Source organism: Sardina pilchardus, chromosome 20 (genome assembly GCF_963854185.1).
Source record: "Sardina pilchardus chromosome 20, fSarPil1.1, whole genome shotgun sequence".
NCBI classification, from domain to species: Eukaryota; Metazoa; Chordata; class Actinopteri; order Clupeiformes; family Clupeidae; genus Sardina; species Sardina pilchardus.
In genome coordinates this window covers 21,693,085-21,706,661 of record NC_085013.1, presented here as the reverse complement: position 1 = coordinate 21,706,661, position 13,577 = coordinate 21,693,085, and the positions used below count along the sequence as shown (strand labels likewise).

The following is a 13,577-nucleotide window of genomic DNA, read 5'->3' as shown; positions in this document are numbered from 1 at the left end:
TACTTCATGGACTAAATTTAGCAGACAGTCTTATCTCATGGCTTTCAAATAATGGGACAAGACCTACATTTTACCCCAGTTCCATTGTGGCAGCCCCAAACCCTTTCTCTGCCTATTGGTCGTAGGCTTAAGGAGGGCCAATAAGGGTTCATATTGTGTGTCACTCAGAGGATACTTCTCTTCAACAATGGCCTTGCCGTTCACAATGGGCTACTGATGTTTGCACTAGTGGCCGATGTCATTAAAATATCACGTTTTCCCAACACAGCAAAGTCTGTAAAGAAGGTTTCCAATTGTTCTTTACAATGTCAGTCAGACCAGTCACTGAATAACTTTTGATTATGTGACCTATTCCATTTTTTAAAAAAGAAAGAAACCCCCCCCCCCCCCCCAAAAAAAAAAAAAGTCTATGGAAATGAATTTCTGGTCATGAAGAATTCAACCTTACACTGATTGTGTGTGTCAGAATCTCAACGGCACATGATTACTAAATGTCAATAACATAACGCGCATTCTCTTACGTTTATATTCAATTGACACCTACTGCTATGAAAAGTCTTATTAGTGATGATTACAGTACATGCTGAAGTAGTATTCCAAAAGCTGACTTCACGTAATTCATATGGGACAGAGGATAACGTGCCTACTATTGGACGGAATGCGCAATGACCAACTTCATTTACAATAAAGAATTGTATAGGAGCTAGGAAGCCTTGTAGGTTGTCTGTGAGAGTGCTAAAATGTGGTGCACTTAAATATCTACTGAAAGCGTATCCAAAAAGCGGCAGCTTGATCATATTAATGAGTGTTAAAGTGCATTTGCTGTATAGGTCGATCCATTGGAGTTGAAATGCCAAACTTCCTCGCCCCTCCTCTTGTGCGCATTTATAACCAACATAACTTCAGGCTTGTTTTGGTATTGTTCAGTTTGCTATGGAAACCTTTTAGCTTTTTTTCTTCTAAAAACTCTAATCCCTGTCAGTCGGCTCCGTAGGATAGGCAATGCGATCTGTCCCTAGCTCCATTCTCTATTTTTGTGCTTCCTTGTGCTGCCAAGCCCCTGACGTAATGCTTCGTGTTAATTATTAGCATGTGGGAAGCTATGCTGAGACTCTCTGGTTGAACAAGAGCAACTGTAGGGAGAAAAGTTAGTCAAGATGGCAAAACACACTGACCCAGAGTGAAGGGGCACCGCTCCCCCCAATTTTGAAATTGTTGCGCCCGTCCAGAGACCAGCACCACCGATGCAACTGTGCCTTGAAGTGAGTAACTTGTTACCATTTTTGAACTGTCTCTGGGAGCTTTGAGATATTTTTGCCTCTATTGTCCGGGCGATTCCCCCGCTAAATCTTATGTCCTATTTGATTTAAATTATGGTAATGTTTGCAAAATATGTTTTGAGTATTCTTTCGAGTTGGAGATCGTACCAATTATTCATTTCGGTGATATAGTGCTGGCTTTCGTGGTGATATATGAATATTAGATGCAGTTACGATGGCCATTGAGAAGGTAGACAGGGATCCAGATGAGCGGGGAAATTGTTAACCCGGTCTGAAGAGTTGTGGAAACTAGGCAGTAACCTATACGGAATTGCAGCAGTCGGATTTTTAGGTCGCATACCTACACGATGGTCATGATTTGGGTACGCTTGAGACAGAGTGATTTTCAAGTATTTTGTAGAGGGTTTGCTTAGTGGTCGAGTGCTGTTCAAACCAAAAACGCAGCTATCATTTTAAATAAGTGTCGACGTTTTTCAGTAGGCTGTGAGATGGTAATCAACAGAACCAATACATTTTTCTCCTGGAATGGACGTTCAGTTTTGGAAGTCTGAATTGATGCTGTCAATTAGAGGTGAAGTCTAAAATTGTTATAAAATGAATTATTATGCAACGACGCATTGATACCATAGCTTTATAGCTTTCAAAGCTGAATATCGTTGGACAGTACGGAGTTGTTCGTGCTAAGTTAGTGCATGAAATATGAACAACGCTTATGGCAACCGTTTGGTGGTCTGTTGGAATAGGCTATGTCTTGTTTTAGGAATAGTCCGAATCATGCGTCAAATGAATACCGTCTGCAGTGTGTAAAATAGGGACTGTGAAGTAGCCTACGTTTTATTTTTATCTGTGGTGTCGGAGGGCCTGCGTGAAGACATGAAAGTGAAAATAATTCAAACGTAAAGGCATGAATGAACGGAGTGTAGTGTAATGCTTTCACTGCGGATGGTGAGGTAACCGCCAGTGAGGAAATGTGTCCTTTTAATTATTTACTCACTTTCGCATAGCGAAGGGAAGTCTGAAGGTAGTCGTAGCTATTGGCTGAAGCAACAGGGCAGCGCCGCATTCTCAAAGCTTCTGGGAAGACAGAAAAGACATAGCTTGCGTCCTAGTAATGTTATCGCAGCGGTCTAATTCAAATGTGTGGCGGTGTGTATGTGTGCGTATGCGTAAGCGTGTGTGTGTGTGTGTGTGTGTGTGTGAGTGTAGCATAGGCTGTGTAGATGAGGGTGTGTGTGTGTAGGCTGTTTTTCTCAACGTCATGATTCCTAATCACGCTCACTTAGACTGTGACCGCAATGATGTTGTGAAATTCATTCAGTGTGAACAGATTTGTGACTCAAGTGGTTCTGCTTCATGCGCAGGTCTTGGGTGCTTCTCAGTGGAGAGTGCCATCAGGAGTGGAGCTGTGGTGAGAACCTGTGGAGTAGTGCAGCTCAGTGTCCCGCCGAACGTGGCCCCCAGTGCCTAAAGGTTAAGAGGGGCTCCCCTGGAGGCCCCCCGATACCTCTTCTACATGTTCAGCTCCACGCCAAGTAAGACATCAGCACGCAAGGATGACACAACAGCCAAGCTCTGAATAACGAAGCGATAACCCTCATGCACCAAGCAGCGCCGGCCCAGGAAGGAAGAGGCCGCCAGAAGAAAGGACTGGAACCGGGACACGTTCTGCCGCTGCCGACGACGGAACCGCAGGCCTGAGGCCGCCCACCCGCAGAGAGCAGCGTTATAATCATCTGAAGGAGCCCAGAGCCAGTGGAGGGGGGGGGGATCCGTGGCTGTTGCTGACCTGTTCTGAACCCGAGCCCGCCAGAGCCCCGGTCCTAGTGTCCGCCCCGTTTCGGTCTCGTCTGGCGTCCGTCCCGCGGACCAATGATGTTTCGCGACCAGGTGGGAGTCCTGGCCGGCTGGTTCAAGGGGTGGAACGAGTGCGAGCAGACCGTGGCGCTGCTCTCCCTCCTCAAGCGGGTCAGCAAAACCCAGGCCCGCTTCCTGCAGCTCTGTCTGGAGCACTCTCTGGCGGAATGCACTGAGCTGCACGTTCTAGAAGGAGAAGCCAACAATCCAGGTCAGTGGAACAAAAAAAAAAAAAAATGAAACAAAAATGACTTTACAGCCCATCTTTGTCATGTTAAGTTTTATTGGGTAGTTCCTGTGAGAAACAGCAGAGGCTCTGGGGGGAAAAAAAATGGTGGCACTCCCAAGCCTCGGAGGCTTGTCCGGTGGTCTGGCCGGTCTTATCAGTCTCTTCCATAGACGGTAAGGGGTTAAAAGTGGTGTGGAGAGTGACATGGTGCTGCTGTGAGGTCAGCTCGCTGGCTCCCACTCGCTGGGAAGGACACGAGTGAGGTTAAATCTGACAGTGGCGGCGTAGGGGCTATATTTGTGAAGAGGCTTCCATGGTCCAGTTTGTTGCGTGAAGAGGGTGTGTGGCCATGGAAACAAATACCTTGGTAACCAAATCGGCTCATGAAGAGAGAGGGGGAGAGAGAGAGAGAGAGAGAGAGAGAGAGAGAGAGAGAGGAGCATGTGCGGATGTCAAAATGACAGACTGGCAATCGGCTGGTTGCTTTGGTGACCTTTGGACACATTTCCCTCGTACACATTCAACACAGTCTGCTGCCTCGCATTGTTAATGCATGTATGAACACACACACACACACTCACACACGCACACATACAGCTAGACACAGGCACACACACACACACACACACACACACACACACAGACAAGTTCACACACACAGGCATACATGCACACACACACACACACACACACATATACAAAACACACACAAACAGATGAACTGGCAACATGTGGGCTCGTCATGGCTCCCAGGATGTTGAGCCGAGTCACGCTCTCAGTACGAGTGCTCTATTACTATGCAGTGCAGCCGCCGTTACTCTTCAGTCTGTGAGTGTGGACGCAGGCACGAGCGCCCAGCAGATGAGGCTTCTCACAGCACTTACAGTACAGTAGCTCCCAGAGCCCAGTAGTGCGCCAGCACGGAGCACAGCAGCACGATTGGCCTGTGAAGAGAGGCGCACCTTGTGTGGCAACTGCTGTGTGTGTGTGTGTGCGTGTGTGTGTGTGTGTGTGTGTGTGTGTGTGTGTGTATTGCAAGCCTGCTCATGCAGAAGCAGAGGCTGCTATGCTATGCTGTGCTGTGGTGGACTCCTTGTTGCCTGTGTTTCTAGAGACAAGTTATTGTGTGTATTTGTCTATATGTATGTGTATTGGTGGCTATATATGTGCCGTGTATGTGTGCATTATGTGTGATGTGTGTGTGTGTGTGTGTGTGTGTGTGTGTGTGTGTGTGTGTGTGTGTGTGTGTGTGTGTGTGTGTGGCTGGTGTTCTCCTCAGGCTAGGTCTATCAGAGTGACCTCTTGTGTGTCAGGCCACTGGCTGACCAGCCTCAATGACTCATCACATAATGTGTGTGTGTGTGTGTGTGTGTGTGTGTGTGTGTGTGTGTGTGTGTGTGTGTGTGTGTGTGTGTGTGTGCGCGCGCGTGCCAACCTCCAGTGTCGGCTGTGACGCCTTTGTTCATGTGCATAGTAACACTCATTCATGACTGGTGTGTGTGTGCACCCGTTCCCCATCAACACCATCTCTAGAAACCCTCTCTGGTGCACCACACCATTGTAGCACACACACTCATACAGTCAGACTGGCACTGGGGACTAGAATATCAGATGTAGGTCTACTTCCATGCAGAGTAATCAAGTCACAAATAGCGACTCAGTGAAGCGTATCACAGTGTTTTAAAAGGGAGTTGCATGTTTAAATGGGATCCGTCAAAGGAAGTGGTTGTGGTGTTGACTAAGCAGAAATGCACATGATTTGTATTACGCCCTGGGTACAGAGAAGAGTTAACTTGCAGCTGGAAGTTGAGTGGAAGGACTGTTTGGAAGTATTTGGAAAGGACTGTACCAATGAAAGGAATCCACAATGACCTACTTATTTCCCCCCGTCTAAAGAAGGCAGGCTTCCTGGGGCTGGAGCAGGCTCTCTCTCTCACCAGTCTAGCCCCGACGTGGCCCGGGTCAGGCCCTGTGGAGCGTTCAAAATAGCAAACAAAAGGCAAACGTTCTAGAATGTTTTCAAACCGTTTTTTGCCGTTTGCCTCCAAGTTCACTGTGGTAGTTTCCAAAGACACAAGACACACACATAAAGCAGTCCAAAGGAGGTAGTTTTTTGTTGAACCAAATATGGACTAAAGGCTAGGCTGAATTAAACTATTTAGAGTGTTTATATGAAAAAAAGAAATGTGTTCCAATTGAAAAGTTTAAAGAACAGAGCAACAGACAGCCGTGTCTGTTTGCTGAATTCAAAGGCACTTCTGGTCTGTCATTGGGACTAGATCAGAGCCAAGTCTGTTTATGACTGAGCCCCAATCTGGGTTGTTCCATGGTCCTTGTGATGCAACACGTTCTGTTCCTTGCGTAAACGTCATAAAGCTCCCTCTCGGGATATTTGATTTACGGATTCTGTTTGTTTTTTAAACGTTGGATATATTTAGAATCTGCTGATTCAAGAGGTTTGTTTCCCCTCCTAACTGAAGTCCTGACTCCCCATAGAGTGTATGGCCTGTTGTCCTCCAAAGTGAGATATGTTTTAAAGGTGTAATAGGTAAAAAAAAAATGCTCTTGGTCTATTACGTTATTTGTTTACAGTTATTGTGTAGCACTGTTTATTTGAAATGGACTAGTTAGGTTTTTACATCATAATCTAATTAAAGTTCAGTGGCATGTTCAACAAAACTTTCTTTGCCTTTAATATCAGACACAACATAATCATACGTAACATAATCATAATTATTTTTCTGTTGAACATAATCAATAGAAACTCATATTCTATCATATACTGAAATCAAATGTCAACGATGACTTCTAGTGGTTGTGAAAACAGCATAACATAATGCTTGTGAAATCAAGATAAAACAATCATTTTTGCTGTACTCTGTTCTATTTGTCATTTAGATTTTTGGCATAATAGAGCAGCCCTGAAATGTATTTGTTTTTTCTTCATATTATCTCAAACAGACACACACACACATGCACACACACACACACACACATACACCACCAGACTTTAAAGAATATGTATTGTATTGAGAGCTATCCCTGTCTTGAAGGGCTAGTCTCCAACTCCACCCCCACTGTTTGCCCCCTCGCTCCCATTGAGGGCTATGTGTGTGTGAGAGCTGTGTGTGTGTGTGTGTGTGTGAGAGAGCTGTGTGTGTGTGTGTGTGTGTGTGTGTGTGTGTGTGTGTGTGTGTGTGAGTGTGTAGGGGGGGTGGGGGTGGTTGGGCACTACCCGCACAGGGGGCCAGTGTTGTTATGAATGACTGTCTTCATTGGGGTGTGTGTGTGTGTGTGTGTGTGTGTGTGTGTATTGCAAGCCTGCTCATGCAGAAGCAGAGACTGCTATGCTATGCTGTGCTGTGGTGCTGTGCTGGACTCTGCTTACCCCCCCCCCCCCCCCCCCCCATCCAATGCCATGTGAAACATCTCCATCTCCGAGCACCACTCCCTCTCTCTACTGCTACTGCCTCCAGACACACACACACACACACACACACACACACACACACACACACACACACACACACACACACACACACACACACACACACACACACACACACACACACACACACACACACACACACAGTGACACACACACACACACACACACACACACACACACACACACACACACACACACACACATGAGGAGGAGGCTGATGTAGGATTTAGCCCTGGGGAAATGATAACTATGAGTGAAGAAGATCATGGTCCTAAACTAACAAAAATGAGCTAATTTTATTTATACTGTAAATACAGAGTCAAGAAAGAGCAAGAACAGATTCTTCAACTACTAGTTGTTGCACACCTGTTCCAAAACTCTTTATCTGAGCGCAACAATATCCTACTACCTCCTGATCATTTTTCATACAAATGTACAAAAAACTAAGGCCCCAGCTGTGCTGCAAATGGCTGGGGCACCTGCACCATACGCCGGCGACCCGGGTTCTGCCTGTGGTCCTTTCCGGATCCCACCCCTGCTCTCTCTCTCATTCGCTTCCTGTCTCTCTCCACTGTCCTATCATTAAAGGCATAAAAAGCCCTCAAAAATATACTCAATGTTTTTTTTTTAAATTGAAAAACATGTACACACTCACACACACAAACAAGTGTGTCTGCATAACTCATTTAGTGACACAGCCTGTGCAAGATTGTAGCGATATCAGTCACTGACCACTGTTTTCTGGAAACAGCCAAGTCAGGTGATGGGTTCCATTTCCAGAAAAACACTCTTGCATCATGAATAAAAAGATTAACATAAAGCAGTCCTGATAGAGTTCAGGCGTGGTGCCTGAACTCAGGCTTGAGCTCAGCGATGTACAATGTCAAGAAAGGCTATTCTCTGCTGTATATTGTCTTTGAATGTATTGATCATTTCAGGCACAGATAATTTCCTGTCCATCAGCCCTGATGAAAGATGCTAAATGATCACAGTGTCTGTCCAGAAGTGATGTTTTCAGTGCTAATATATGAATTTACCATAGTGTACTGTAGACTATATTGTAGATCCCGCAGAGCATCCTGGGTATTGTATGCAACTCAGTGTCTGTCTCAATGCCACAGTAGGGACTATGGATGCATGCTCTTATTTCCTGTGTCTTAGTGTGGTAGTAGAGTTATAGTATGCAGTACCATGCTATAACAATCTGACACACTTCAGCTGAGCAGTGTTGTTTTAGTTGAATAGTGTTGCTTGATAACGTGTCAGACGGTACTCTGAAGTAGTACTGAATTGGTCAGGCAATAGAGGCACTCACAGCTCTCGTTCTCTCGGCTCGATTGTGACTCTCTGAGTGTTTCTTGGGAGTCGGTTTGGAGTTTCTAGACGCGGCATGCTGGCTATCGGCTGTGTGGAACCCCACCTGTGCTGACTGAGATCCCTCGTCTGGCTAAATGAAACCACATGGCGCGATGACATAGCTCGTATTCCGGCTATAGCGGCCTGCCCTGTGCACAGACACACCCTCCAAAGAAACCAACACCCATGTCCCTGTTTCTGTCTCTGTGTGTGTGTGTGTGTGTGTGTGTGTGTGAGAGAGAGAGAGAGTGTGGGTCCAACCCCATCTCTTTCTTCCCAGCTGCTGCTTTGACACACACACACACACACACACACACACAGAGAGAGACACACAGTCAGTGAAACACACGCTCACTTTCAGACACACATGCACAGAAACGGATGCACATACACACACACACACACATACACACACACACACACACACACGCTTGCTTTCAGACAGACAGACACAAACACACACAAGCACACACAGACACACACACAAGGACACATACGCACGCTCACCCCTCACACTCCTGGGCTGTGTGAGAAGAAAGAGGGCTTGTGTCTCGTTTTGGGTGTCGGTCGGACTCTTTTTCGCGACACCCCCGCATGAGCAAACAGTTTATTTCTGGCTCCGGCCGGCGTGTTCCGTGAGCTCATACGGAACCTCAGGAATGGGGCTGGAGAGGCGGCCAAAAAAGCCTGTCGTCCTCCTGCTTTGAATCAAACGCTAATGCTAACACTACTCTCACTCTCACTCTTTCACTCTCACTCTCACTCTCTCTCGTTCTCTCTCTCTCTCGCTTTCTCTTTCCCGAGAAATCCTCACCAGGAGAGAAATGAGTGTGTGTATTTGTGTGTAAGTAAGAGAGAGACAGAGAGACAGAGAGAGAAGTCCTCACCAGGAGAGAAATGAGTGTGTGTGTGTGTGTGTAAGAGAGAGAGAGGGAGAGAGAGAAAGTGAGAAAGTATGTCCTCCACCCTGCTAGCCCCAGAAGTGACTCATACAGTGGCCTGTTAGAGAGCAGCAAGCGGACCCTGGACTGGTCCCGGCCCACAGCCCGGCTCAGATGTGGCCCGGGTCTGGCCCGGAGTCGTGTCTGCTACAGCCCTGATCCCCTGCCAGCCCTCCATTTGACCTCTCTCCTGACCTTTTAAAGCTGCTATTTGTCTGTGGAGATTTAAGGTCTTCTTCCTCGGGATGCCTGTAGCCTTGTAGTCTCGCTCTTCTCTTGGGTCGGGGGGGGGGGGGGGGGGGGAGAGCTGACATTTCACTGAGAGATCTGTGTATTTCACAGGGAGTCAGAGTAGCGTGTGTGTGTCTGTCTGTCTCTGTGTGCTTTTGAGGTCACTGTGTTATTTGGTTGCTGCTCTCATGGAAAGCTATTTGTAGCCCGCATTTGGATTCTCGGTGAACAGACTCAGATAGGAATGTTATCAATATTGTTTTGTGATTGACACAGTTTTAGTAGTTGTGAATAACGGGTCTGTATTCTGTACGGTCCCCTGCCATCTGTGTCTCCATGACTTGAGGTCTGCTTTAGCCTAGCTTTGAGTTAGCCACCAGTCTGCTATAGCCTGGCAGAGAGTTATCCATTAGTCTACATACAGTACTTTAGCCAAGCTCTGATTTAGCTATCAGTCTGCTTTAGTCTAGCTTACAGTTAGCCATCAGACTGCTTTAGCCAAGCTGTGATTTAGCTATCAGTCTGTTTTAGCCTAGCTGAGAGTTAGCCACAAGTCTGCTTTAGGCCTGGCTGAGAGTTAGCCATAAGAGCTGATAAGAGCATACTTTAGTGTTTCACTCTACACAGAGATGCATGAACTTTGGGCTGAGTCCAGATTTAAACTTGCACACACTGCAGAACAGGAAAAGACAGAAAACATTGGGTTGCACAGGAATGAGTCTTTTACACACAGAGAGAGAGAGAGAGAGAGAAAGAGAGAGAGGGAGAGAGGCTATGTGAGATATTTCCCTTTTTTCAGAGGGTAGTGTTAAATAGAGCTCGGCATGCCAGTGTGTTGAAGGAGGTGTTTCTTAGAACACTCCTTAGGCCTCCTCTCCCCCTCTCTCTCTCTCCCCCCCCCCCCTCTCTCTCTCTCTCTCTCTCTCTCTCTCTCCCTCCCTCCCTCTGCCCCTTCGGCTCCTCCATGCTTTAGTGCTGAAGAGGCATGACATCAGCAGATGAGTCAGAGCTTGTCAGTGCTGAGGATGAGAGGGGAGCTCAGAGGAACTTCTCATTCCATTGGAGTCATCTGGGGAGAAGCGATAACCTGTTGATGTCAGGATGTTTGAGACGCCGCGCACACACACACACACACACACACACACACACATACACATGCACACCACACACACACACACACACTCAATACTAATATATACACACACGCACGTCGCACACACACACACGCACGCACGCACGCACGCACGCACGCACACACACACACACACACACACACACACACACTCATACTCACACACACAAACAAACACACACACACACTCATTAGCCCAGCTCGACACATTTGGTTCTGTTCAATTCCGGTAAGAAGTTACCACACACACACACACACACACACACACACACATGTTTACATGGTCGACGCCAGTGTTCTGTGATGTCAGTGCGATAAAGTGTGGTGGTGGTGCTAACGCAGCGTTCTCTGGTGATTAAGTTGGCGTAGCAACGTAGGAGTGATAAAATAAGAACGGAAAAAATAAGGAGGAAAAACTCTCAATACTGACACACGGTATGAGAAAGGTTTTCAACCCACACACACACACACACACACACATACACTCACACGCTTGATGCCAGTGGTTTGTGATGTGAGTGCGATAAGCAGGGGATGCCAGCACAGCGTACTCAGATGATTTAGACAGCGTAGGAGCCGCTTACGTCAAGTGCAACACCACTGCTCTGTTCCCACTCCTCTCTTTTCTCCTCTCCTCTCCTCTCCTCTCCTCTCTCCTTTCTTCTCCTCCTCCTCTCCTCTCTTCTCCTCCTCTACTCTCCTCCCTCCTTTCTTCTCCTCTCCTCTCGCCTCTTCTTTTTTCCTCTCCTGTTCCCTTCCTCTCCTCTCCTCATCCCTCTCTCTTTTGTCTTCTCCTCCTCTCCTCTCACCTCTTCTTCTTTCCTCTCCTCTCCTCTCCTCCTCTCCTGTTCTCTTCCTCTCTCCTCTCCTCTCCTCTCCTCCTCCTCCTCCTCTCCTCTCCTCTCCTCCTCCCCTCTCTCCTGTGCTGTTGAGTTCAGACTGACCTAACATGGACTGCTTGGCTGGCTGGCTGGCTGGCTGGCTGGCTGAGTGGCTGCTTGACTAGCGTGTCGGGGCTTGCTCCTGCTCCTGCTCTTGCTCCTGCTCCTGCTCCCGCAGTCTGAACTGAAGCGCAGCACTGAGACACCAAACGATAAACATAAACACACTAAGAGGAGGAAGTGCTGCTGAACTTTACTCAGCCTGCCTGGACACAATGACAAGGGGGGCTACTGTAAATCACACAAGGGCTTTATTACTGGAAATGTCACCGTGTGTGTGTGTGTGTGTGTGTGTGTGTGTCTGTGTTTTTTCTGTGCACTACTACTACCGGAGACAGGAGCTCAGATGGCTTCTGTGTCTGGAGTGAGTGGAGCTTTGCTGAGTATGAGCCACATCAGGGCCACATCAGGGCCACATCAGGGCCAGTGCTGTTCCACAGCGAGCCTCCATGAGGATAAACTCCTTGTGAGGGTAATCACTGGACTACACAAAAGGCAGCTCAATCTCAATCATCTATTGAAATGTCACAGTGTGTGTGTGTGTCTGTGTGTCTGTGTGTGTGTGTGTGTGTGTGTGTGTGTGTGTGTGTGTGTGTGTGTGTGTGTGTGTGTGTGTGTGTGTGTGTGTGTGTGTGTGTGTGTGTGTGTGTGTGTGTGTGTGTGTGTGTGTGTGTGTGTGTGTGTGAGAGTGAGTGAGTGAGTGAGTGAGAGCTATTATGTCACAGTGAGCTTATTAAGATGGTCTCTTTCTAACAGGCTAGCACTATTGTGTTAATGATCACACACAGGTCAGCATGTATGGCATGCTTATGTTGCACTTTTAGGCCATCGCCCCTAATTACGCCCTGCAGGGATGTGCTGTCCGAATGGGCCCTCAATGAACGAGTGAATGAATGAAGGTCAGTCAGATTAAGACACTGAATCAGCAGCAGTGGTCAGAACAAGAGCTTGCTTCTGCATTGTGTGAGCCATGCGTTTTAGTGAGTGTGTGTGTGTGTGTGTGTGTGTGTGTGTGTGTGGGGCCTCTTGACCCACTGAATGGCCGTCACGTGACTCCGCGCGTCCACTTCCTCTGACGTCACGTCGCGTCCCCTCTGACATCTGGTGTCGGCCTGAGTGTGATATCTGGGAATGGGGAAGGGGGGGGGGGGGTGGGGAGGAGAGAGGGGGTTGGAAAAGTTTCCTTCCTGATCCCGCTTCTTCTTGGTCGTTACCGACGACGTCTTCTCTTTCTCTTCAGTTCCCAAAACGGCTACCGCAGCCCCCGAGTCCATTGTTGTGATAAAAATAGAGTTCAGGGAGCCAGAAGGAAAACACACACACACACACCACTGACACACACACACCACTGACACACGTGCACACACACACATACACACACGCACACACACACACATCCTGCCAGTGGAGGGGCATTCAGCAGGGCTAAACTCTGGGATAAGTAAGCAGTGTTTGTGTGAGCTCCAAAAAGTTGACTCTCTTTTCACACACTGCAGTGTCTTGTGTAGACTGCATTTGATATACTCATGCTGTTACCTACATTGTTCTGATGAGCAACGCAGTATCTGAATGAAGTATGATGAAGTGTCTTCACTAGGAGGTCCTTAGGTCTGCACACACACACACACACACACACACACACACACACACACACACACACACAGACACAGACACATATTCCTGTGCTGACCTGCACCTCTCTCCCCCTCATAGACCGCATACAGTGGAACCTGTTTTGCTGGCTGTTTTGTGTGGTGTGTTCGGGCTGGAGCTGCCGGAGCACGTTCAGCAGTGCCTTGGAGCTCTGAGACTCTGCAGCTCTGTTCTAGAATCTTTGCTCTGCAGTCCACAGCATGCATGCAACCCTGCCATGCAAAGCAATGCACACTCACTCGTCCAGCTTCTGTGGATTATCCAACAGGAAAAGACTCAGAGCCATAGAGTTTCAGGTGGTTTTAGTTGACAATGCAATGCTATGCACAGTTGCACACTCACCTAGCTTCTGTGGAACTTACAAATGGGAAAAGACTTAGCCATAGTTTAGTTTCAGGTGGTTTTAGTTGACTTTTTGTCCCTGTATGTCTGCATACTTTATACATACTGTATAGTACACTTAGTTGTAGACTTAAATGTACATTACGTTTACTTTTTCCTAAGTCTATACG

General features: G+C 47.4%; 1 protein-coding gene across 1 annotated transcript in view; it reads left to right on the top strand.

Moving 5' to 3' along the window:
• Positions 1-1,153: 1,153 nt before the first annotated feature.
• samd4a (sterile alpha motif domain containing 4A) overlaps positions 1,154-13,577 on the top strand; it is a 54,097-nt gene continuing 41,673 nt past the window's right edge. Inside the window, exons 1-2 of the mRNA XM_062523597.1 lie at positions 1,154-1,262; positions 2,642-3,345. Of these exons, the coding sequence (XP_062379581.1) occupies positions 3,150-3,345 (196 nt within the window). The 5' untranslated portion in view covers positions 1,154-1,262; positions 2,642-3,149. The remainder of the gene's footprint in view (positions 1,263-2,641; positions 3,346-13,577) is intronic.